Consider the following 24,929-nt stretch of genomic DNA (forward strand, 5'->3'; position numbering starts at 1 on the left):
CTATCATGGGTTAGACATTGGCAATGTCCCTGGGAGATCCCCCTGGACACCCCTATGAGAATCACTGATGTACCTTACTATTAAACACTATCTAATTTTTTTTTTTCATAAAGCACCCATATTTTATCACCTTGAGTCAAATTCTCCTATGCTGTCCCAGCCCCCGAGAGGCCACTCTCCCTCACTTTCATTTTTAGATTTAACTTTGCGCTCCACCCATGAAACCCAGACACATTTATTTAGTCTGTTCCCACTGTGAAACTTATTCCGCAACCGGAGGAGGCGAGACTGTGACAGCCCATCCTCAAACCAACAACACAATCTGCTTTTGAAACAGTAGTCGGCGTGCTGAGCCAGGAGCTAACCAGTAGCTGTCTCTCTCTGTGAGACCTGGGACACCGAGGCGAGGGGGAGAGCTCATTCCACAACACGGCAGTCCTCCATGGCTCTGTGCAACGGAGACAGCAAGGTCAGTGCAGCGGGGAGTGCCCGCGGCTCCGGTACTGGGCAACCCGGTAGACTTCGTGTTAGGACCCTGGTTGCTGGTGTACCCCCTCCCCCGGTTAATTACGGCCTGTGTGCACCTCGGGGGGAAAGTTAAGGAGAGCATGTAACGTTACCACCAGTGCCGCTGAGGAGCAATGAGTACGCTGTTGTCTGCCTGTTGCAGTTACATTAACATGTTGCTCATGGCTGCTAACCAGCCGGGCAGGATATTTCTGTGATGTTTAGCATAAATATAATCTTTGACATATTTCACCACTAAACATGGGCGCCTTCCTCTTATGGAGGCTCCCTCCAAGACCCTTTGCCTCCAAGCACCGCGTGGGTTTTAGCATAGCTCCGCTAACTTAGCGACCTGCTAACAGGCTAATGCTAATTACTACTGTTTATAGTATCCGTGAGCTAGCATGCTACATTGGTAATTCGTCACCTAGCTTTAGCCGGGCAGTCACTTTGTGATGACAGTGCTGCTAACCGCAAGTGTTGTATTGTGATAGCTTTGACGTTCATTTTAAAGGTAAACAAATGTATTCCAAACGACTACTGTCACACACTTGGAGCTAACGTTAACGGACAGGTTTGCTAACGTCGTCACAAAGCTAGTATGAGCCGACTTGCGGTTACCGGTCTGACAACCGGAGCCGCCGCTGCTGCACCAGCTGATCTGGTAAAGTTTGCTGTTAAACTGTCTGGTATTTTTCTTGTGGTTGTACTGCTAGAGCTGCTGTGATTGACGGCAGTTTGTTTACGGGTTATATATATTTTAGACTATAAATTAGAGATAGTGGGTAGCATGCCTAATCAAAGTTGTTTTTAGAAACATCAACGGCGGAAGTGTTTCAAAGCACCACGTGGGATCATGTTTCTCGTCAAGCCGTCTCTTGCTACCCAGTTTCGTTGTATTATGAAGATTAATCTGCTGCCAGAAATTTGTTTCTGAAACTTTGCCCTGTGCAGATGTGTATAAAAATAACACCGTGACATGCAGAGCGGTGAAGAGAAACAGTATATTGTGGTAGAAGGGTCTTCACTGAAAACCTTTGACTGACTTGTGGGTTTCATGTGATTCTACTGATGGGCTGAATTGCTGCAGCATGCTTCACAAGAGTGACATCCGTGTTGTAGCTCACATGTCCATAATTGTGTTAAGTCTTATTGAGTCACATTTTCCATTGGGTGAGGGGGGGGTCAGAGTGCAGCACAGTTAGCTCTAGAAGGGTTGGGTTACCTTATAATAACACAAAATTGTTAAGGACAGCATTAAAACTATATTATCCTAGTCAAGGTCCTGTCACCAAGTAAACACTGCTGTGCAAAAGTGATAGTGGATGTGCAGTATACTTTTCTGTCTGCTCAGCTCAACACAGACTCTGCTGGCACTTTAAACAAGACAATGTGTGTGGTTTTCTGAATTTGTGCATCCACAGCTGGAGATCAGCAGCGCAGAGCAGAATGGGTCATGTGAGGGGGCGGTGGCGATCCTGGATGCTGGGGCCCAGTATGGCAAGGTGATCGATAGACGGGTCCGAGAGCTCTGTGTACGCTCAGAGATCCTTCCTTTAGAGACCCCGGCCTTTGCTATCAGAGAACAGGGCTACAGGTGAGTACATGCACCAGGGATGCGTTTCCTTTTGGCATCATTATTACAATATTCTGTCTATGAATTTGTTTTGCAATAAATTTTGACTTGATTGTTCTCTCTCACCCTCTTTAGGGCAATCATTATTTCAGGAGGTCCAGCCTCTGTGTATGCAGAAGATGCCCCCTGGTTTGACCCTGCCATATTCACCATAGGAAAGCCTGTCCTTGGGATTTGCTATGGAATGCAGGTATTCATGTGCATGCATATATACAAACAGTAAAATGATACAATGGGAAGCTGCTGTAGTGATTAGGGACACCATCCCGCTTCCACAAGGCATTTGCTGAAGGAAATGTGTGTAACACTTATTCACTCTTGAGTGACTGCACTCTACTATCACTGTACTCCAGGCTGGTGTCCAGCTCTTCTGGGCCAAAAGGGACTTAACCACCTTCTTCAAGGGCACTTTGACATGAGCTAAGGGAGACGAGAGCGTTGCTCACTCATTTTTCCCAGCTAGCCTGAAAATTAAAACCAGCAGCTTCTCAAGCACATTTCTCTGAACTGCAGGCAGTTGTGCAATGTTGGGAATCACATTAAAATGTAATCTGTGTCCAAGTGTTAACTTTGCTGTGTGTATATTTGTGTTACAGATGATGAATAAAGTTTTTGGGGGCACAGTACACAAAAAGAGTGTAAGGGAAGATGGAGTGTTCAGTATTGGACTCGACAACACTTGTTCTCTCTACAGGTAATATTGTTTCTCAGGATGTTCTTTTAATGTGTTATATTATTGTTACGTGACAGATAAAACAGTAGTCAGATTGTCCTCTTGAAGCTGCACATCCTTGCAATTTCAATTTTACAATCAGATGTATTTGGAAAGAGAAGATGACAGTCTGATGAGAAACATAGTAGGAGTTTGAGGATGTGGACACTTGGTGCAAGAATAACATGGCCTGACAGACAATGTATAGAGAAATTCTATACATGCAAGACACTATGATTCTAAAACTAAACGAAGGTTGGGTAACAGAGAAAATGTTTGATGGCCTGAATTACTCAAATCACTGAATCACTGGCCTTCCAGCCAGTGTTTGCCAGTCCATGCAGACTGTATGTAGAGAGCCATGGGGTTCTTGTAGTTATGGTGTATGTTGCATCTACTAAACTGATATTTACTACTGCAATAAAAAGACTTTAAAATAGAACATTCAGTATCTCTTGAAAAGCCACAGCGAAACACTTGGACTGAGCTGTTTTTATACTGTGTATGAGATTGTACAGGCATTTGCTGTCAGTGACTGAAGCGCCATATTGTTGCTGTATTCTGCAACCCACCAGAATGTTGTTTTGGAAGTTTTTGCCAAGTCATATACTGCATTTCGGTAGCTTTACTACCAGAAACTTGAGGCCAGTTGTGTATCCAATCTGCAGAGCCTGGACAGCTCCCTCGTCAATATAAATAGTTAACTTGGCCATCTAGCATCGCATAATCTGGCCACAGATTTCTGCATAAAACTAATCCTACTGTAAGTACCAATTATGCTTTTAGGGGTCAATTGTGTATCTCACCTTGAAGGCTAATCTGGAAGCAAACACTAATTTTTGTGTTATAATAGCAGCAAAAACTGCACTTGACAAAGATTTAGCCTATTGCTATTGTCGATGTAATCCTCCTGTCACCCATTTCTTAAAATGAAGAGTAAGGAAATCAATAACAGATCAATCAGTGAATGTAGATTGCCATCTCCTCTCTTAATAAACACTACTGCTCGACGGGTTTGTCCCAGTGCCATATTTACAATATAAACTGCAGAAGCATTTTAGCAGTCAAATCATTTCCTGTGGTTGTAACACAAATACTGCAGAGTCTAAAATAGAAGCCTGCAGTTTTTTATTACTGGATGCCTCTCACACATAACCCAAATTCACACACTGAAAATAGTAACTACATACATATAACAAAATATATGCCATGTTATTGAACACCACATGTTTTCTTCTGACATCTGTGTGTCTGTTTATCTTAACAGAGGCCTTCAGAAGGAGGAACTGGTCCTGCTGACCCATGGAGACAGTGTGGATAAAGTGGCTGATGGCTTTAAGGTGGTGGCCCAATCAGGAAACATCATTGCTGGTGAGTAGCACGTAATATAGGCTGTGACCTTGATAAACTTAATATAGTATCAGGTTGTGGTGCATGCAAGTCCTAAAGAAACACTTGTATTTATTTATGTTGTTTGTTTCAGAAATGTTGCTGTATTTTGAGTCTGTAGACTTGTCACATCCACCTGAAATCCTAACTTTGGCTTATGTTATAGTAATTGTACATGACTGTGCTATTTAAAAGAACCATTCACAGAGAGTAAGTGGTAACGTTAACTGTCCCCTCATCACATCTCTGTTTTCCCCGCTAGGGATTGCTAACGAACAGAAGAAGCTGTACGGGACACAGTTTCACCCTGAAGTCGACCTGACGGAGCGAGGTATGGAGATGCTGCGTAACTTCCTCTTTGAGATTGCAGGATGCACAAGTAACTTCACCGTACAGAACCGCCAACAGTCCTGCATCAATGACATCAGAGAAAAAGTGGACAAATCCAAAGTACTGGTGAGTGAAACTGCACCAAGTTTCATGAGTGTGTGTTGGTGTGTAAACTATTTTCAAGGCGGAGAGAGACGACTTAAAAAAAAAAAAAAAAAAAAAAAAAAGGATGAAAAGGGAAAAAAATTCTCTGCATATTTTAACCTACAATGGGAGATAGTATGACTAAAAGTCTAAAGCACACTGAGTTGCTGAGTGTGAAGTGTGTTGAATTCTCACAAAGTGGTGACAGCAGCAGTGGTGGGAAGTTAAGTAGAACCAATTAAACTCTCAAATTAAACCCTGTTCTATCTGAAAAGAGGTAGTCGACTCCCTGAGCGGCTTCAAACTGGGCTTCATCTCAGGGGAATGTGAAGGCGATAAATGAGTGTAGGAAACAGGCACAGGATTTATACTTAAAGAAATAATTGCAGCCACTGTTTCTTGTTTTTCTCTCAAATACCATTTGGAGGCTACATCTTTCACCATTTGTTACTACACTCTGTTGTAGAGTGTTCATGCTGTAGCATTTGGCAAGTGGCATTTGGTTGTGAGACTCCCAAGAGATGGTAGTCAGCTAATTAGAAGCAAAGCAGTGTCCAGACTGAAGTTATCTCTTCCTAAGGCTAAATATTTTACAGTCTGCCAGCAGGTGCAACACCAGATATATTAAAGAAAATATGACTGCGAAAATGAGAAGCTTACCTAAGCATAAAATACACATATACAGTAGATGTTGTGGTTGCCCTGTGATTGGCTGCCGGCAAGTGGTTCACAGTATTTACATCTATTTGCTTCTAAAGACTTTCTGATGAATATCCTCAGGTGTTGCTGAGTGGCGGAGTGGACTCCACTGTGTGCACAGCCCTCCTCAACAAAGCTCTGAACCAGGACCAGGTGATAGCAGTTCACATTGACAATGGCTTCATGAGGAAGAGGGAGAGTCAGAGTGTGGAGGAGGCCCTCACCAAGCTGGGCATCAAACTCAAAGGTAGGGATGAAGCAGAGATGGTACAATAAGACCTTACAAGTTTTAAAAAATTCTTTATAATGGAAGACCTGGGATCATTTAGCCATAATGAAATAAACTCTTGTGATACACAGTTGTTTCAGAAATTATGATCTAATAGGAATTCTTCATGAAGCGAAATAAAAAACCACTTGTAAAGTATTATTTGAAAATTAAACTTTTTATTACACTATTTATTGCCATGTGATGGGTAATTTTGATTATTTTATGTCATTTTGTAGACTAAATGGCTAATCAGTATTGAAGATCTGTTGCAGCCCCATATATAACAGGATACTGAGCTATTATGCCTCTGCCTCTATCTCTCTCCTTTTAAAATGTCGCACTCTTCAGTGGTGAATGCAGCTCATACCTTCTATAATGGAACAACAACCCTTCCCATCTCCGAGGAGGACAGGACGCCGCGGAAACGCATCAGCAAGACCTTAAATATGACCACCAACCCTGAGGAGAAAAGGAAAATTATTGGAGACACATTTGTCAAAGTGAGTATGAGGTTTTAATAGATTGTCTAATGAAAAATGCTGTGTAATAAAGTTTTTGTTATTATTTCATTGTTGTTTATTTTACAATTTATTACATTGTCAGTTCAGCTGAATTTCTTACTGCACATCTATATAATTTCTTTGATTTAATAGTTTACTGTTATATCTGACTTTTCTACATTGTGTTGCTTCACAGGTGGCAAATGAAGTGATAGGAGAGATGAATCTGAAGCCAGAGGAGGTTTTCCTGGCCCAGGGTACCTTGAGGCCCGATCTCATCGAGAGTGCCTCTCACCTCGCCAGTGGCAAGGCAGAGGTCATCAAAACACACCACAATGACACCGAGCTCATCCGCAAACTCAGAGATGAGGTACTGTACACACGCGCACATGCCTGACATCAATTTCTCTGGTATGTTCTGCTGCTTTAGAGTATGGACATGATCAGTGGATAAGTAGATGATTCAGTAGATGCTGTAAAAGGAAACTTAGATTCCCATGTGAATGAATGCCTGCAGCAGATTTACACCAAAGTACTCTGAATCTTTTAACTTGAGGTAAAAACTGGAAATTGGAGCAGACAATATGAGTGGCATGTAATAAGACTACTGGTTATATTTAAGACTTATTTTTTTTTAGCACCAATAGTTTCCACAGTAGTCTGCAGCAGACAAACACTTTGATACTTCAGTTGTACAGATGGATGGCAAATGCATAAACATCAGTTTTTTAATACAAGTGGATTTATACAGCCTTCATCCCTCAGCGAGTCTTGAGTCTTAGTGAGTGGTTCAATATTACACTACACTACACTCCAAGGAGCACTGAAGCTCATGTGAAGACAAACACTCACTCTCCTCCTTATTAGCTGTTTTGGACTCATATATTATTTGGTGTGTTTGTTCTTTTTTCTTTTTTTTTTTGCTCAGCCCTTCTACAGAAATGCACAACTATGTAACACCTAAGCATATCCCCCCCCCCCCACCCCCCACCCACTGTTGCAATGCTGATTCCACTTGTTTGTGATCCTCCAGGGAAAAGTAATTGAACCACTGAAAGATTTCCATAAAGATGAGGTCAGAGCGCTGGGGAGGGAGTTGGGACTGCCAGAGGAGATTGTCTCTCGACACCCTTTCCCTGGCAAGTACATAAACACACACGCCTATGATGTCACTGCTCTGACAAAGCTGCACAAAAGTGATTTCCATCAACATAATGCTCAGCGGTGTTGGAGTTTCATCTCTTTCTGTCATTGTCTCCACCTCATCTGACTCTCTTTCCCCTGTGTAATCAGTTACTTATTCAATCACATCACGTCTGTATTTTCTAACTGCACCTCCTCTCTGCTTGCCTTTTAGGTCCTGGTTTGTCCATCAGAGTGATTTGTGCAGAGGAACCGTATATCTGTAAGGATTTTGCTGAAACAAACAACATCCTCAAAATCATCACAGACTTCTCCGCCAGCATCAAAAAGGTCAGAACAATACAGACACATAAAAAAATCTAATGACTACTTGGCTAATGTCCTACATCAGTGGAGATCATATAATAATTTGTCAGTGGAACAGAATCCTAATTTATTTAACTACAACTAATGGCAAGACATTTGAATATTCCTGTCTTTCAATACATTCAACAGTCTAAACTGATACACCAATTTGTATGTCATTATTTGCAGTCGAGCATGCACATTTTTATTTATTAACTGCATTACTGCCTTTTGAAAATAGTCCCCTGAGCTAGTGCTGATACTGTAAATTCTGATGTCAAATATTTGAGGTAGCACACAGATCAACACAACGGCAACGAGATGACTAGATTCCTGAGGAATAAACCCAGGAAAGTCACAAAATCTAGAAATAAAGGCATCAAGTAGCTGGTTGCAGCCAAACAATCAGTACAGTGCAATCTCTTCCCACACACCACATGAGAAGACATTGGCTGCTGTTTATTCTGCCTGGTTAAGGAGTTAATAATGCACAGCCTCTGCTGGTTGGTTGGCCACATTGCACCAAAAGCCAAATAATTAAGATGATCTAAAGATCATTTTTTTTCTAGTTTGTTTTTGGTACCTTGTTGGAGGAAAGGAGCCCATATGCAGAAGTCACACTAAGACCACATCAAGAACAGAAATTAAACATTAGACATTCAAAAGTTATTTAAGCTCTTTTGAAGACCCATGTGACATTTCATTAGAGAGATTTTATTTATCTGTGTATCGTGTTGTGCGTCGTGACATAGACAGAACAATATTAACAAACAGCTTCACCCTCTCTCCCCTCCAGCCCCATACCTTGCTGCAGAGAGTCAAGTCATGCATATCGGACGAGGAGGAGGAGAAGCTCATGCAGATCACCAGCCTTCATTCACTCAATGCCTTCCTGCTGCCCATTAAAACTGTTGGCGTCCAGGTAATCCAGTTCATCAAACCTAAACTGTCACTCTGTATCTTTATGTTTGCTCTCTGCCCCATTGAATCAGTAATCAGTCCATAAAATAATGTGATGATAATAATAATTATTATTATAATAATGTTATAAAAATGTAGCCATTCAGATGAACATCACAGCTCAGTCATTAGGCAAAGCTAATATTTTATTTCCATATACAAGCCTTGTATGATGGATTGAGACAAGTTGAGGATTTTAAGACTCTTTTCTACTTATGCTAATTTTGTACTATATTTAAGCACTTAACATTATATTTTAAATACCACAAGAGACATTATTTAGCAAAGTTTACAGTCTTCCTTTCAGGTTCACACATTTTTACAGTCTACACATCAACTTCTCTCATACGTTCTGTGGACAGTACTTACAGGGATAAATTCATTCATCAGTATACTTTTAAAATAGACTTGCTACTGTGGTTCTTAAAGGCCCAAGTAAAAATGTAGTGTCCATTTTAAGAGTTTGTCCAAATATAGCTTATTTGTTTGTTGAATAAACTGTATCTGTGCTGTTGCATATATGTGGAAAATTCAAATGTCTGTAGGACTGTGATGAATGGTTCAAGGGCAGTGAAGTCTTTAAACAGTATGTGTCACTCTCTGTTTGTGTCCTTGTGTTAAAACTATAATTTAGAGGTTAACCACGAGACACACCCACACACAGAAAGCTTCTCAGTTTTACTTTTTGACTGTGTCTCTGTCTAGCCAAGGGAGGGATCTGCTTTAACTGTTGTGCCACATTTTAGTTTTTTTTCCTGCTCTGTTGACTGATCTGATCTCTGTGTACTGGAAATGCTAAACATGGCAACAAAAAAAAACCCCATCACTTTCCAGTAGTTTATACTGACCTTCAGTGAAGGAGGGAACGATGGTTATGACCACTTTCCTCAGCCAAACATTGCAGTCATCCAGTGACTGTGTGGGTGTGTGTGGGTGTGTCCTATTACTTCCTGTTTGAAACCAGAATTTTAAATTTGCCCTAAACCTCAAGTTGTGGGGCAGACAGGAGACTGTAGACAAACACAGGCACGTTCCACTGTCTGGGGAATTTGTTTGAATGAAAACAGACAAATTATGCAGACCTATTTATAGAAACTTAACTGTTTATTTGATAAATAAACAAAGAAGGGGTTCCTTGGTGGCTCGCCTGGTAGAGTGCATACCATTAAGGCTGAGTCCTGGCCGCAGCGGCCGTGGGTTCAAATCTGACATGTGGCACTTTGCTGCGAGTCATCCCCCTCTCTCTCTCCCCCCAACTTTCCTGTCTCTCTTTCACTGTATCTAGAATAAAGACATAAAAAGCCTGAAAAAAATAACTTACAAAAAAAAAAGTTGTTTTGTTTTATTTTCTCTGGATCTCAGTAAAGACTTTAGTTTTAAAGATATGTTAAATAATTTTCCTCTCTGTCTCAGGGTGATTGCCGATCCTACAGTTACGTGTGCGGCGTCACAAGTAAAGAATCCCCACACTGGGAATCTCTCATGTTCCTGGCCAGACTCATCCCTCGCATGTGCCATAGCATCAATAGGTAACACACAAATCTTTCCACTGTTCATGTCTCCTCAGTGATATGCCACGTTAGACACTCAGTGCTGTCAGTGGTCAGTAGAATACACAGACCCATTCATTCATTCATGTCTCTTTTTCCAGAGTTGTGTATGTGTTTGGATCCCATGTGAAGGAGCCTCCAACAGACATTACTCCAACCTTCCTGACCACAGGCGTTCTGAGCACGCTCAGACAGGCTGACTTTGTAGCTCACTCTATCCTGAGAGAGTCTGGTAAGTGTGTGTACCCAAGTCAATTCAGATGTTTTAATGTAGCCTTATGTATTGAAGCATTACAGATTATTGAATATGTCAGAGCAGCTTGAGTAATAGCCATTCACTCCTTTTTACAAAGCCTGGCATTAAAATGCTCACATACACTAACCAGAATAGTGCACTTGTGTGCATACTTGCATTCACAAGGGGAATTTCACATCTCCAGAGGCAAACCAAATATTTGTTTGAGAATTTTTCTATGTTCTCCACTGAGAAGACTTCTTTTGTAGCATGTCTATACTTTCCTGACTGCTCTGGTTTCACTTAGTGTTTCATTGTGCAAAATTAAGATGTCATTAAAAGGGTTGGCTGCAAAGATAGTTTTGATCATTGTTTCCACACTTCATATAAATGGTCCATATGGCATAACATCACCATTTCATAGGTCTTACAGCCATGTGACCATTTTTCTTTGTGGAAACCCAAAATCTATTAATTGAAGCATTAAATTAGAGGCCTAATCCTTAACCTTTTGTAACTCCAAGAAATTGATGGAGACTGTAGGGTTGTTTTTTATCTTTTTTGTTGGTATAGGGTGAAGGTGGCAATTGGATAGAAATTGTGAACAAAAGAAATCATGCTTGAGGTACTGGCATTGTCACATGGGCAGGTGCTATGTTAAAAAACGTTTTCAGATTCAGCCGCAGACAGTGAAGCTATTTTGTAGCTTTGGTTATTAAAATTTGTCAAAGCAGCAGTAAGATCTCTTGTTTCTGTCTTTTTCTTTTAGGCTACTCTGGAAAGATCAGCCAAATGCCGGTCATCCTGACCCCCCTGCACTTTGACCGTGACCCACTGCAAAAGCAGCCGTCCTGCAGGCGCTCTGTGGTGGTCCGTACCTTCATCACCAGCGACTTTATGACCGGCATCCCTGCAATGCCTGGCAACCACATCCCAGAAGAGGTATATAATCATTTAGGCTTAGTGTTTTCCTAGACTTGGCACCTTCATTTTACCACTTTAGGTACCAAATTAGGTTCAGGGATTGAACTTTATTGACCCAAGAATTATTTAAATGAAGAATGTTAAAATTTTTCTCTGTAGTTGTTGAGTCTTAAAAGTCTTTTTCTTGTCTGTTTCCCCAGGTGGTGCTGAAGATGGTAAATGAGATCAAGAAGATCCCAGGCATCTCCAGAGTCATGTATGATCTGACCTCCAAACCACCGGGCACCACAGAGTGGGAGTAAAACACAACATGACGTCATACTGATAGGACACACACACGATGCACAAACACACTCAACAGATTTCAGAGAGGGCTGGTGAACTTCTCTCCTTCTCCTCTGTCCTTCCTCCCTTCCAACCTCTCTTCACCTTCCCCCTCCTCTCTCCTCTACCCCCCTCCTCTCTCTTTAACATTCCCATGGAAGGCAGACTGTACTGTGACGGGCGCACATGCAAAGGCGCTACTGCTCTGCTCTCCCCACCACTCTTCCCTGGTCTTAATATTTTTTGGCGATAGGGACTGATTAATGTTGGTTATTGATAATATATTGTCATTTTTGATCCACGTTCAACAATGTATTTCCTCTGTATGACGAAAAGATAAATTGCTGCTTCCTTTTGTGAGGTAAACCATTAAAGGCAAGTGGCGAGAAGCTGTGAAAGTTCAGAAAGTGGACTTGATGTTGTGCCTCAGGTTATTGGATGAGCTGAACATGAAAACAAGCAAACAATAGTGTAATGAAAAGGAAAAACAGCACGAGGCGGATTTGAAAATCTTCAGCAATTGTTTTCTGCCTTTTTTGTCAAATGTTTTTGTTTTATTGTTGTAGGTCAGACAGTTCTCCGCCTAAGACTATCCTCTCTATTTGTTCATTTTCACTTCCTGCCTGTATACTGTGCTCTGAAGAAGGTTGTCTGAACAGAAGTAAAACTGAACAGACAACCTGTGTGACCAATCAACAATTTTTAAGCTTTTTGTTTTGCCAAAAGTAGAATATGCTGTGGTGGTATATAACGTTGTGGGCTCCTCTGATGATCTTCTCCAAGCTACATTTGTTGACAAGAGCTGTTGAATTGTTGCTGTACCCGCTGTGGACAGCAGTCAACCCAAGAATAGCTTCAGTATAATGACTGGCGTGCAGCTGTGCAGGAGGCCAATATGATGGGTAACTTTCTGTGTGCCTGTTCTCTTGTGTTTTTTTTCTTTTTTTTGGTTTTGTTTTGTTTTGTTTTTTCTTTGGTGTGACCCAACCTGGACTCTGATGTTTTCAGAAAGGAGGATATAACACTGTTTCTCTTCATGCTGCAATATGTATGCTTTTTTTGAAGAATAAACATGGTAAGATGACTAATAACAAAATTATTAAGTACAGTAGAGTTTATAACCACGGTGTGTAAATTGCTGTTGTCACTTCATCATTATTTGGCTGCTCTTGGGCAGGGGCACATTTTTGCACATGTTGTCTTTGATTTCTTTTCACCCATAAAGCCTCTGTGCTTTATCAGGATAACAGAATCATACAACGAGTGGGAACTACAGTGTGTCGTTCTTTAGTGTCAAAGGTCATGTTAAGAGTACTGTCAGTTTCCATCTCTAACATTTCAATTCACTGTGTCTCAGAAAGGCATTATTACGTCATTTATTTCTGTTTTGTACAGTCAAAACATCCAGCGCATCATAACCTGTAGTCTCCAGTCTTGTCATTTAGACCTCAGTGAATACGGTGCTCAGGTTTAACTGAGTTTTAAAAAGTGTGTTGTACCCTGTTTAGAGACATTTCACTTGGACATGGTGATTCTCTCGCCTCCAGAATTTGTCTTTGTGCCTCTCATCCTCTGTTATATCCTTAAGATTTAGTGGCAAAATACTCTTAATGCAAAACGAATGGTTTTCCTAACTTGTCTTAATTGCTATTAGTGTTTCTCCCTCTGCCTTTTTATATGTGTGCTTTTTATGTTGCATATGTCTCCATAGAAAATGACAGCTTGATAATAATACATATAATTTTGTAGTTGGATTTAATTGCAATATCGATAAGATTAAGTTATGCAATTCTATGTCTGTTTTTTTTTTTTTTGGTTTTGTTTTTATTCTACAATGCTCATTCTCCTTAGTAACGTGCCTCAAACCAAGCCACTGCATGCAGTTTCAACCATGACGACATTTGTACAATGGAAAACTGAGCTTTAATAAAGATCTCCATGTTGAAACTTCTCACATCTGTTGTTTACAACTTATCTACTGTGGACTTCACTGTATACGCATTTACTTATTTTCCTCTTCTCTAAGAAATAGATAACTTAATAATAAATACTTACTTTTTTGTATCACCTTCAACGTATTATAAAACCCCAACAAATAATATTAGAGGTAGGCTGACCTGATACGTCTTGCTAATAAAATTCCACCAAACGCCAATTAAACGTTAACCCACTAAAATGGAGAAGGTGCAAAATAGTAGACGAGGAACTCTAAAGCACTATTGACGTAGCAGAGCTCAAAGTTAATACAGTTTGAATAAAGCCACTCCACGCTTAAAATATCCTGACCTCATAATTTATGACTTATCTGAGTTTCATTTTTTTGTATAAATGAATATATATATATATATGTATATGCTGAAACAATTTCCCTTCATTTAATGCAGCCCCAAGTGCAATAACAGCCAGATAACTAATATCACAACAATTTTGTTCACCACTGGATGCATGTGAAGGTATCTCACCACACTGAAAAATCTTAATTTCACAAGTCTCATTTCTTCCTGTGGTTGTTGTCATAGCACGACTTCCAGATAGAATTGTTGAATTCACAACCAAATAACCTGCTGGAGCTTCCTCCATTTAAACATGTGCCTCTTTAAAAGTCTCTGCATGGGGCTGGGCTGTTATAAATTAACATTTTTGTAAGTGATGGCACATAATTGATTTCTTGCAGAACTCATCAGTATCACTCAGGCGTCTCTCATGCGCCTGAGACAGATCACAAGGACTCAATCGCACACACACACACATGTTAATCATTTATCATTAGCAACTACACAATAAATACATCTTAGTATCTCCTTCCTTTATTTAGATTCCTGCTTTCTGTGAGCAAATTTCGCTTTATTATAACATCATGTTATAATAGTGACATACAACCACTGTAAACAGCCATATTGTTGAAGTTTACAGTGTAATTTGATTTTATTAAGATCTTATTTGTGTGCAGTCGGCCCTTGTTACCCGGCAGAGGTCCCCCTGTGTGCCGGAGGTTCAGGTGTGTGTTTGTCCCCGCTGACTGAGAGACAAGAGCAGACAAGTTCAATCATCCATCCAGCACACCGCAGACCCACACTCAGGGGACGAGACACAATTTTGGAACAGTAGCCACGCCATAATGTTGTGTGAAGACTGTGCAAGTTAGCACATGCAGCCGCCAATTAACCAATGGCCTGTGGCAGTTTGTCTCCTGCAGTTGACCTGATTACGACTAATGAACTGATCGGTATTTACAGGAGGCAAGAGAGAGAGAGAACACAGAGAGATGAAATGAAATGATGGGATGTTTTATTGGATTTATTTGGCGTAGGAGTGTTTGTGTTTGTTGTACTTTTTGCTGGTCCAGGATCCAGATTGTGATCTTGGGGGGTGACAAAACCAGTGGAACAAGTTTTGAGCCACACTTGATTATATACAGCATTAATTAAATAATAATATTCTGGTATTTACCAAAATGAACAAAATTCTTCTTGTCTAAATTTCACATTAAATATAGATTAATATGCTCTCAGCCGGTCACTGTATTCCACTGTCGTCCTCTTCACTTTTGCACCATTGAATCTGTTCTCAGGTTACCTTGTGCAGCACATCTCCCCTGGGAGCAGATAAGACACCTGTCACACTTTGCTGTCTGCCACAGTGAGAGCTCTCCCGACTCCTTTCAGCGTCCACATAGCATGGAAATCGGCCACTTTTTGCTTGGATTATGTGCCTTTTTCTACTTTTACAGGTCTGTTACGGCAGAGTCCACCTGCAAGCTGAAGGCCAAGTTCAATCTGAACGGCTACAAGGATGTGGAGAGGAAGAAGGTCGTTATTGGGGGGATGTTTTCTGTTCACAAGCGTATTGCTTCCACTGATGGAAACACTTCGAGGGTGCCAGTCTCCTCGGGGTGTGAGGGGTGAGTTGAGCCATCTTTGACCTGTTCACATGACCTGTTTTTCATCATCGTGTCTGTATTGGTTCAGTCTCCTTTTGGTTAAGCTGTTGTTAGAGTGTATTAAACTAGTCAAAGATGACCCTATGCTCCTATCAAAGTCAAATAGTTTAATACTATAGCCATTAAATGAGAAATTTTTTTACTTGAGTGACTTAATTATGTGTTTCATCCTCACTGTGTACTCATGAGACCTTTTAACTTCATGATTTTACTACAGAAAATCAAGACATAGCAGGGCAGCACCTCTGGGGCCAATTAGCTACAGTTGACCATATTATTATGAAGACAGGCCTTTACACAGTGATATGCAACAATAACCAGCAAGTCTGTGAACTGTCCTCTCATGGGTAATTTAGGTAATAACATCAAGACTACGATTGTCTGTGTATGTCTTCAATCAAGTTAATTTTACACATATACTGCATTGAATGAACACATTTTTCTTTCTTTCTTTCTAAATGCAAACATTTCAGGCTGTTAAAGACAACAGACAGTAGAGTAAAACTGATCTCTATATAAATGTACTGTTTATTCGTCACCTTCCCAACATCCTCCAGGTTTAACTTCCGCACCTTCCGCTGGACCCAGACCATGCTGTTTGCCATCAATGAAATAAACGAGAGGAACGACCTGCTGCCCGAAACCGACCTGGGCTACGTTGTCTATGACTCCTGCTTCACCATCTCCAAGGCCGTTGAGGGCACCCTCACCTACCTGACAGGCCAAGATGAGGCTGTACCCAACTACCGCTGCGGGAGTGGGGCGCCTCTGGCTGCTCTAGTGGGCGCTGGGGGCTCCGATCTGTCCATCGCCACTGCCAGGATACTGGGACTTTATCACTTCCCGCAGGTAAGGCAGTGGTGAGTGACACAAAGGTAGATAAAGACAAGGCGATGTCAGCAGAATGAGACGTGCTCATCCTCTTATCTTTAGGTCAGCTATTGTTCATCATGCTCCGCCCTGGAAAGTAAGTTCCAGTTCCCCACCTTCCTGAGGACCATTCCCAATGACAAGCACCAGTCTACAGCTATGGCCCAGCTGGTGCTGCACTTTGGCTGGACCTGGGTGGGCACCATAGCTGCAGACGATGATTATGGCAAGTACGGCATCAAAGACTTCAAGGAGCAGGTGGAAGAAGCTGGTGTCTGCATCTCCTTCTCCGAGACCCTGCCAAAAGTAATCAGTTCATCAATATTTAATCAATATCCCACCTGTTATTGTCATCACATCAATACATTACAAGTCATTAGTGTTTTTTTTTAAATCCTGTTACCCCTTGTATAAACATTAGGTGAGTTCCCCAGAGGACATCCAGCGTATTGTTGAAACTGTAGTTGAGTCCACGGCCAAGATCATCGTGGTCTTCTCATCAGACGTGGACCTTAGTCCTCTCATCTTTGAGCTCCTCCGGCACAATGTGACCAACCGCACCTGGATTGCCAGCGAGGCCTGGGTCACCTCTGCTCTCATTAACCACCCAGGGGTGAGTGTTCAATCAAGTGATGAGCAAGGGTGACCAACTGACAGATGTTTGAACAGAAACAGTGCAGTTACAGATGTTCCAGAGGCTCTGACCAGTCTGAACAAAACATGATACATCACAGTTTGAGCTGAGGCTGATGATGTGCATGTTTTTATCCAGGTGAGCTCAGTGCTGGGTGGTACCTTAGGCTTTGGGGTGAAGAGGGCTGACATCCCTGGTCTTCAGCGCCATCTACTGGACCTGGACCCCTATGCTGACCAACTCACTGAGGAATTCTGGGAGACGGTGTGTTTATTAAGCTGCTTAACTGACCTGGGGAACTTTGGGTGCCCACTGATTTATCTTCACTCATTAACTGGCCACATCCAGGGTCTGACAATTGCTGGGACAATTAACTGAAAACAATGAAAAAGCATTTTTTTTTTTGCTTACCAAACACACAAATATTCAAATTGATCAAGAGAAAGTGGTGTTTTTGACAATATTTTTTTTTGTCTTACAGGTGTTTAACTGCACACTGGACTACAGCAAAGCTCTGAAACAGGCCAAACAGAAGGCTAAGGAGGTTAACAGCACACTGTCCCGGGCTGTGAGGGGGGTTCCCGAAGGGCTGTGTACGGGTAGCGAGTCTCTGGCACCGCTCAACAACACTTACTCTGATGTTTCCCAGTTACGGATCACTTACAGGTCAGTTCTCACCACTCAGACTGCTGCTGTTAGTAATGTCACCACTGTCATCTTTATGTCCCTAGTATCTGTCTATCACCTCTACTACTGGTGACATATCACTGATTGACCACTATTTAACCAAGAAGTCTTGCCTGGCCATGATTTAATTTCATGTGCTGAGATATCTGCTTGTGAATGATGATGATGATGATGATGATGATGATGATGATGATGATGATGATGATGATGATGATGATGAAGGTGTCTCCCCACAGTGTATACAAAGCCGTGTATGCTGTGGCACACGCCTTGCACAACCTGGAGCACTGTGTAAATGGACAAGGGCCGTTCAGTGGGAGCACCTGTGCTGACATCACCAACTTTGAGCCATGGCAGGTACGTAGATGTGTGTGTGTGTGTGTGTGTGTGTGTGTGTGTGTGTGTGTGTGTGTGTGTGTGAGAGAGAGAGACAGAGAGAGAGAGAGAGAGAGAGAGAGAGAATACAATTGTTTTTATATGCACGTTAGACCAGTATATGAATGCTATGTTGCATAAGATACTTTTATGCAAATAAACACATTACTGTATGACAAGAAGTGTCCTATAGTGCTGTGTGACAGGAAACAAGATTATGGTAAGATAGTAATTTTAAATATTCTAAATATTATTCAATATTAGAAAATATATACAAATCAAATAATTGAACCAAACATAAAGAATGATTGAGTGAAATGAGTAATTCTGTGCTTAGTTCTTTGTTTGTGTGTGTGTGTGATGTGTTTAGATGTGTTCATTAAGCCACACACACACACACAAATGGTTGTCAAAAGCATTGGCAGATCATATGTGGTACACCATTTACGTTATTTGTTTTGAGGAGGGGGCCCTGCTCCTTTTCGATCATGGAATGTGAATCATATTATTTCAAACTGTTGCTTATACCTGTTACATAATGTGGCTCCATCTTTCTCCTCTTCAGCTGATGTACTACCTGAAGAACGTGCGTTTCAAAGTGCCGAACACAAACGAAGAGATCTACTTCACTGACGGGGATGTGGAGGGCTTCTATGACATCATTAACTGGCAGGTCAATAGTAATGGGGAGATATCCTACATCACGGTGGGACGCTACAATGGTTCAGCGGCCCCAGAGGACAGGATGACCATAATGAATGATTCTATTGTGTGGAACAATGAAATGCTGGAGGTCAGGAGCACATTGATTAGGACATCAATTAACCATACGCTCTTCTAGAATATTAGTTGGTTCGTGCATATGTCCAAGTCTGTGTTTGTGTGTGTGTTTTTGTGTGTGTGTGTGTGTGTGTGTGTGTTGCAGCCTCCTCGCTCAGTGTGCAGTGAGAACTGTCAGCCCGGCACCAGGAAGGGGATCCGGCAGGGAGAGCCAGTCTGTTGCTTTGACTGTATCCCATGTGCTGACGGAGAGATCAGCAACACAACTAGTCAGTATACAACTTTCTGAACTGTATATCTTCCTGAAAAGTCTGAACTGAAATATTAACCTTGGTGATTTTTCTTTTTTTCACTTTTTTCTTAAATTTGAAATAAACAAACAACAAGAAGACGTTCAAGACAAGGGGGCAGTTAGCCATATCTTAGTGAATCTATCAGAAGAAAATACTGCTCTGTTTTTATTTCATCACTTCATAGCCTGAAACTATTATAATATATGGAGATGCATTATTGAAAAATTGCCAATTATCACAATGAGGAAGTTGTGTTCATTTTGCTTCACTGGTTGAAAATGCTGCAAAAATAAGCCAACATTTTACACTCCAATTCACTATCATGTCACACTGAAACGGTGCTGTATCATAACAGCCTTATTTTAGGTTGATAAATCCTGTCATGTTTTAGAGGACAGTGGTATCCACTGGTCCTCCTGGACAGTTTGAAGTCACCAAATGATACAGCATGTAACTTCTGCTGTCGCTGTGATAGGAGGACACACACACCCTGCGGCCCTCTGATCACCCTCTCTTACACACAGATGCTCGTGAATGTATCCTGTGCAGTGGAGACTACTGGTCCAATGATGCTCATGATATCTGTGTGGCAAAAATCATTGAGTTCCTGGCCTTTGGGGAGCCACTGGGGATCACTCTCATCGTCATCTCTGCCTTTGGAGCATTAGTTACCATCGCTGTCGGGGTGAGAATCACAAAGGGGAAAACGTATATCTACTAGTGAGGCCAATAGATCCCGTCAAATTTTGTGTTTCAATGTGTTTGTGTTCTTCTTCTCTCCAGGTGGTGTTTGTTGTGAACATCAGCACCCCTCTGGTGAAAGCCAATGATCCTCTGTTGAGCTTCTCGCTGCTATTTTCGCTGGTGGTGACCTTCCTCTCCTCCATTGTCTTCCTCGGAGAGCCTCAGGACTGGAGCTGCATGACCAGCCAAGTCGGCCTGGCTCTGGGCTTCGCTCTCTGCCTTTCCTCTATCATGGGTGGGTACACTCTCAACAGAGGTATACCTCATTTGTGTGTTTATATGTGTGTGCACTGTATTGCCTGGCAATGGTCTGTCTATCGCAATCTGAGTATCTCCAGTAGTCACCAGGAGAAATGAATGTACCCCCTGCTACAGGCTACAGACTGCACTGTAGCATCCTGATATGTTTTTACTTCAGGTAAGGCAGCAGTGTTGATGCTGAGAGCCCAGGCTCTGAAAGCAGCGCGAGCCAAAGCCAAAGCAGCTGCCAAAGCTGCAAAAGCAGCAGCCGAAGCAGCAGCCAACAGCGGCAGTCCTGATGTCATTGTAACCAACACAAATAACAACAATGATGTGAACACCAGCACCAACCCTGATGTTGACATTCTCACCTGCGCCCACCAGAGGGCAATAGCTACTGTGGCAACATTAATACAGGTACATACATTTAAAAGAAGACTTTACACCTCACTTGACATCTTACTCTGACCTCTTAATGCTAGTAGTGTCCGATGTTATAATGTGATTTTACTGACCTTATCATCCAGGCTATCGCGTGCACAGTGTGGCTGATCGTCCTCCCTCCACACCCTGTCAAAAACACTTCAGCCCAGAATATAAAGATCATTCTTGAGTGTGATGAAGGCTCTGTGGTCTTCATCTGCTGCATCTTCGGCTATGACATCCTGCTGGCTCTGCTGGCATTCATCTTTGCCTTCATAGCCCGAAAGCTGGAGGACCACTTCAGGTAGACAACCGATGAGCAGTTACATTAATATCACCACAGCCACTGGCTCATTGGGGTCAATGGAAATAAACAATACCCTACAGAATATTTATGCCTCGAAGTTATGCCGACTTTATCTTTTATCTTGTTTAGATCTTTCTATGCATAGAGATAGGTTCATTAAGTATTGAATATACAGTGTAAAATTATAGGGGGATTATTTCTTGACAGACACTTCTGTTTATGCGAAATAATATTTTGGCTGTGTGCGCATATCAGTAGGAATTATATAAACTTAGACAGATGGTGCAAACACACAAATAAAAGGATAATAAGTGTGAAAGATTATTCTCATTGGTGTTCCTCTTCTGGTCTTTTCCCAACCTTTGAGATTCAGAGCATTAATCCTCTTTTCGAGCCATCTTGGTGTTAAAAAAACTCCTCTTTCAACACTTAAGAAACATATACATGCCTTTCTTTATCTGTCTTCCAGCGAAGCGAAGTGCGTGACCTTCGGCATGCTCGTCTTCTTCATTGTGTGGATCTCGTTTGTCCCGGCTTACCTCAGCACACGTGGAAAGTTCATGGTAGCTGTCCAGATTTTCGCCATTTTGGCCTCCAGCTTCGGCCTGCTGACCTGCATCTTCCTGCCCAAGTGCTACGTTCTCTTGGTCAAACCTGAACGCAACACAGAGGAAATGATGAGGCCCCGTTCCAAACCCCGCGATGGGACCTCAACTGGGACATCGGCCTCACTCGCTACAGCTGCCACTGAGGTCAATGCTTCAACAGCATCCACTGCCATTGATGATTAGTGAGAAAATAATAAGAAATAAACTGAGGCACAAAATTGAAAATTGCAAATAATGTAGATGGCAGTTGTGCCACTGCTTCACTGGGCAACTGGTCCAGCTTATTAGGGTTCCTAGTCCTGTTATTCACATTTATTTTGCAATCATTATGTGTGGTCCTCATGAACAGACAATATATATTATTTACAAAACATTTATATTTATACTGACTGAATCTTCACATGCACATCTGTATCTTCACATGCATAAGGTAGGGTTGATTTCAATAAGCGATATTCATGAGGAAGTAAAACTGCTACCTCAACAATTAAAAATGCATTTTCAAAAAAATAAAATCGATGGTGTATGTGTAAAACACAGGGTACATTCTTTAAGAACAATATAATTTTGACATTACTTGCTTTACTCTGATGTGTGTATGTTCTGCTAAAAGATATTTGAATGAGTACAGACTCTTACTGTCAAAGCTGCTGTTGTTTCAGTTGTGGTAGTGGATTAAAATTAAGGCAGCGTTTACCTCAGATACATGTCTGCTGTATTTCTACTGGCAAATCAATTTCAAACACAACAATCATTTTACTATACAGGAATTTAGCTCATTTTGATCCTATCAGAATATCTGTATAAACTGTTTACACTGTTAACTTTCTATTACTACAATAGCCTGTCAGTGTGACACAAGTGTGACAATTCTTAATAGTTGAATAAATGTTATTTTCAGTCACTATAATACGTGTTTTTCTTGTCAAAGCAGGAAATTAATTCTCTGTCAAATATCGGTAAAAATCCAGTCAATATTTTGGATTGTAGTGACAACCTGGAAAATTAGTTATTGTCTTCTCACAGTCAAGCAGGTTTGCAGAGAATGGTCGGTTTTATCATGTTGTCCCTCGACATTGCCGTGCCTCCATATGGCCACTTCTACTGGGCCACCAGATAAATGAGAATGAAAGAATGAATGAACAATAAACATGTGCCAGGGGCCCCTTTCTGGATGAGTGCTTGTGTAATTAAAAGAGTTCACATGTGGGCCACTTTTTGTCACCCATACTTTCAGTGAGTGTGACAAAAAGTCTTTTAAAGCTGCATTAATAAAGTTTCTTTTAATTCAACAATGACTGTGCAATGTGAAAGCCACCTGTCTGTGCAGCTCCATTAAGCATCTTTTTGTATTATTTTTACAACCCACAAATTTACTGTTCTTTTAGCAGCCATATCAGCATTTTCATCAAAAACAGTATATGATATACCTCTCCGCTACCAGCCCAGGACCAGACAACAGACAAAGGTAGCTTGTGAACACAGCGGAGCATTTTGCTGCTAATGACTCAGATATTACTTTCAGGAGTTGGTGAGGACAAACACAGAGCTGAAATAGAGTGAATATTGTACTTAGATTAATCAGATCCAAATGAAAACTAATGTTGCAGTGTATCTTCTGGATGTATAAATAAGCCACTGTTTGTTCACCATAACAACTTTATGAGGTTGCAATATGCCACTGACAGAGAATAGTTTGTATAAATTGTTTATGTACAGTAACACCATATATTTGCAACATTACTGTATGACAAGCAGTTTTGGTTAGCATGATAATACTATAATATTAGCCTAGCTGAGCTAGCTGGAGGCCTGTGCAGTAGGAGAAGCTGCAGTTACGTTTTTTGTTAAAGCAGAGTGGCTTCATCCAGCACTTTATCTGTTGGTCACTAATCCACAGGACGATCTCAGAGTCAAACTATTGTAACTACACACTCAGATTAATAAACTGAGGTCTCTCCTGTTGAAGAGGTTGTCCCTGATGTATCAGTGTGGGTGACAGTTTATACCTCTCAGCTGGCTAGAATAATCCAGCAGAGGGAGCTGGTGGCAGCTGCTCTGGAAATCCACATCTTGTTTGCTCTGCTGACTCTGTTGCACCAAAACCCTTGCCCTTATTCAGTACATGGAAGTGTGTTGATGGATGGCTATATCATTACAGGGAAGATACAATATATCCCAGAGTCCCAGAGTGATGAGAGGTTTAGAAAATATGATGCTCCATGAAACCATGAATTTTTTGAATAAGCCCTCTTTTAAGTGGGAGAGATATTAATTATGCAGGAATCCATACGATGGATGACTAAGAGTTGATAAGATGACAAGATGAGAGGAGGTATATATAACAGTAAAAACAGCACTTTACTGAACTCTAACAGGGCAGAGGGAATGATGATATAAATGTATGTGGGTGTGTTGACTGTCTCATTAATCACACTGAGCTTTAACCTCTGTATTACAGAAGACACTGAAGCACTATTTCAGGCCTTTAGTTTAATCTTTTCATCATTTTTCTTCTCTCTTTCACCTACTCACTATTATTTTTATACACTTCAAAAAATGTTGCATTTGTTGGAGAAGCTGAACCTAATATCTTTGTATCTTTCTATATAAGTCCAGGTGGCTGTTTTCTACTTGTGTGTCTTTGTGTTTTGCACAAGATGTGTGTGTGAGCTCCCTCATGAGCACGTGGCTTTCCAGGAATCTCTGAAGCTGTGAACTGTGTCCAATCAAAGCTGTCAGTGTGGATGGTAATAAATTCTCCTGGTGACAGAGCGGTGAAGGAATGTGTTTATAATTTATTGTCAGCTGACGAGAGTGGACAGGAACACTGGTGCTAAATCAAGACAAAATGTGTGCACGTGCATCGCTGCATGTGTGTGTGTGTGTTTGCTTTACTTTGCATATGGGTGATTGTGTATCCGTGCGTGCACCAATGTTAACCTGCAAGAGGCATTTTCAGTTAACACTTTATTTTATCACTTTGTAAAGTCAACGGGCTGTTTACAGTTTACCGTGTAATACATTTTAATCATTTTTTCCTTTATTTCTTATTTGCTTCATAGCAAAGGTCCGAGTACAATATAGTATATGTGTTCTTTCATGATTTAAATTAGAAAATATAACCATGTGCTTATCTATTTCCAGATGGACTTTTAAGGAAACATCACACACATCTCCTTCACTTTCACACTGATTGATGCCGATTAAAGGTGCCATATGTAAGTATTTGCTATCGCTACCTTAGCAACATTAGTTGTTAGCATTTACAGCTGTTTACTTACCAGTCTAGAGGAAACAATGTGAGTTTGGCATCAAACTTCATTCACTCGCTAAGAACTGTTAACTCCTGTATTGCT

At 41.2% G+C, this 24,929-nt stretch overlaps 2 protein-coding genes across 3 annotated transcripts; both read left to right on the forward strand.

The window, feature by feature from the left end:
- Positions 1-243: 243 nt before the first annotated feature.
- gmps (guanine monophosphate synthase) lies at positions 244-13,623 on the forward strand. 2 transcript variants are annotated; one of them, XM_056374682.1, is made up of 16 exons: positions 244-469; positions 1,932-2,104; positions 2,219-2,333; positions 2,740-2,837; positions 4,123-4,226; positions 4,507-4,700; positions 5,499-5,664; positions 6,037-6,188; positions 6,385-6,558; positions 7,222-7,327; positions 7,546-7,661; positions 8,473-8,598; positions 10,050-10,165; positions 10,288-10,418; positions 11,191-11,363; positions 11,546-13,623. In XM_056374682.1, exons 1-16 carry the CDS (start codon positions 443-445, stop codon positions 11,645-11,647), a joined length of 2,073 nt encoding a protein of 690 aa, XP_056230657.1. In that variant the 5' UTR covers positions 244-442; the 3' UTR covers positions 11,648-13,623. The 2 variants fall into 2 exon arrangements, with proteins under 2 accessions (XP_056230657.1, XP_056230656.1); XM_056374681.1 differs by lacking the exon at positions 244-469 and adding an exon at positions 747-1,171.
- Positions 13,624-15,346: 1,723 nt separating this feature from the next.
- LOC130167712 (vomeronasal type-2 receptor 1) lies at positions 15,347-22,474 on the forward strand. The gene is made up of 14 exons (XM_056374176.1): positions 15,347-15,570; positions 16,167-16,458; positions 16,543-16,785; positions 16,901-17,092; positions 17,252-17,377; positions 17,595-17,779; positions 18,037-18,157; positions 18,741-18,968; positions 19,101-19,224; positions 19,773-19,933; positions 20,032-20,227; positions 20,411-20,649; positions 20,760-20,959; positions 21,432-22,474. The coding sequence occupies exons 1-14, from the start codon at positions 15,347-15,349 to the stop codon at positions 21,751-21,753; spliced, it is 2,853 nt and encodes a 950-aa protein (XP_056230151.1). The 3' UTR covers positions 21,754-22,474.
- The last annotated feature ends 2,455 nt before the right edge of the window (positions 22,475-24,929 follow it).

Source organism: Seriola aureovittata, chromosome 4 (assembly GCF_021018895.1).
Source record: "Seriola aureovittata isolate HTS-2021-v1 ecotype China chromosome 4, ASM2101889v1, whole genome shotgun sequence".
NCBI classification, from domain to species: domain Eukaryota; kingdom Metazoa; phylum Chordata; class Actinopteri; order Carangiformes; family Carangidae; genus Seriola; species Seriola aureovittata.

Bases quoted from the DNA above. Each gene is read 5' to 3' on its own strand.
- gmps (XM_056374681.1), top strand. From the start codon at position 1,109: ATGAGCCGACTTGCGGTTACCGGTCTGACAACCGGAGCCGCCGCTGCT. The intron at 7,328-7,545 runs GCAAGTACATAA...CTTGCCTTTTAG, and splicing joins CTCTCGACACCCTTTCCCTG to GTCCTGGTTTGTCCATCAGA. The intron at 10,166-10,287 runs GTAACACACAAA...CTCTTTTTCCAG, and splicing joins ATGTGCCATAGCATCAATAG to AGTTGTGTATGTGTTTGGAT.
- LOC130167712 (XM_056374176.1), top strand. From the start codon at position 15,347: ATGGAAATCGGCCACTTTTTGCTTGGATTATGTGCCTTTTTCTACTTT. The intron at 20,650-20,759 runs GTACATACATTT...CTTATCATCCAG, and splicing joins CTGTGGCAACATTAATACAG to GCTATCGCGTGCACAGTGTG. The intron at 20,960-21,431 runs GTAGACAACCGA...TCTGTCTTCCAG, and splicing joins AAGCTGGAGGACCACTTCAG to CGAAGCGAAGTGCGTGACCT.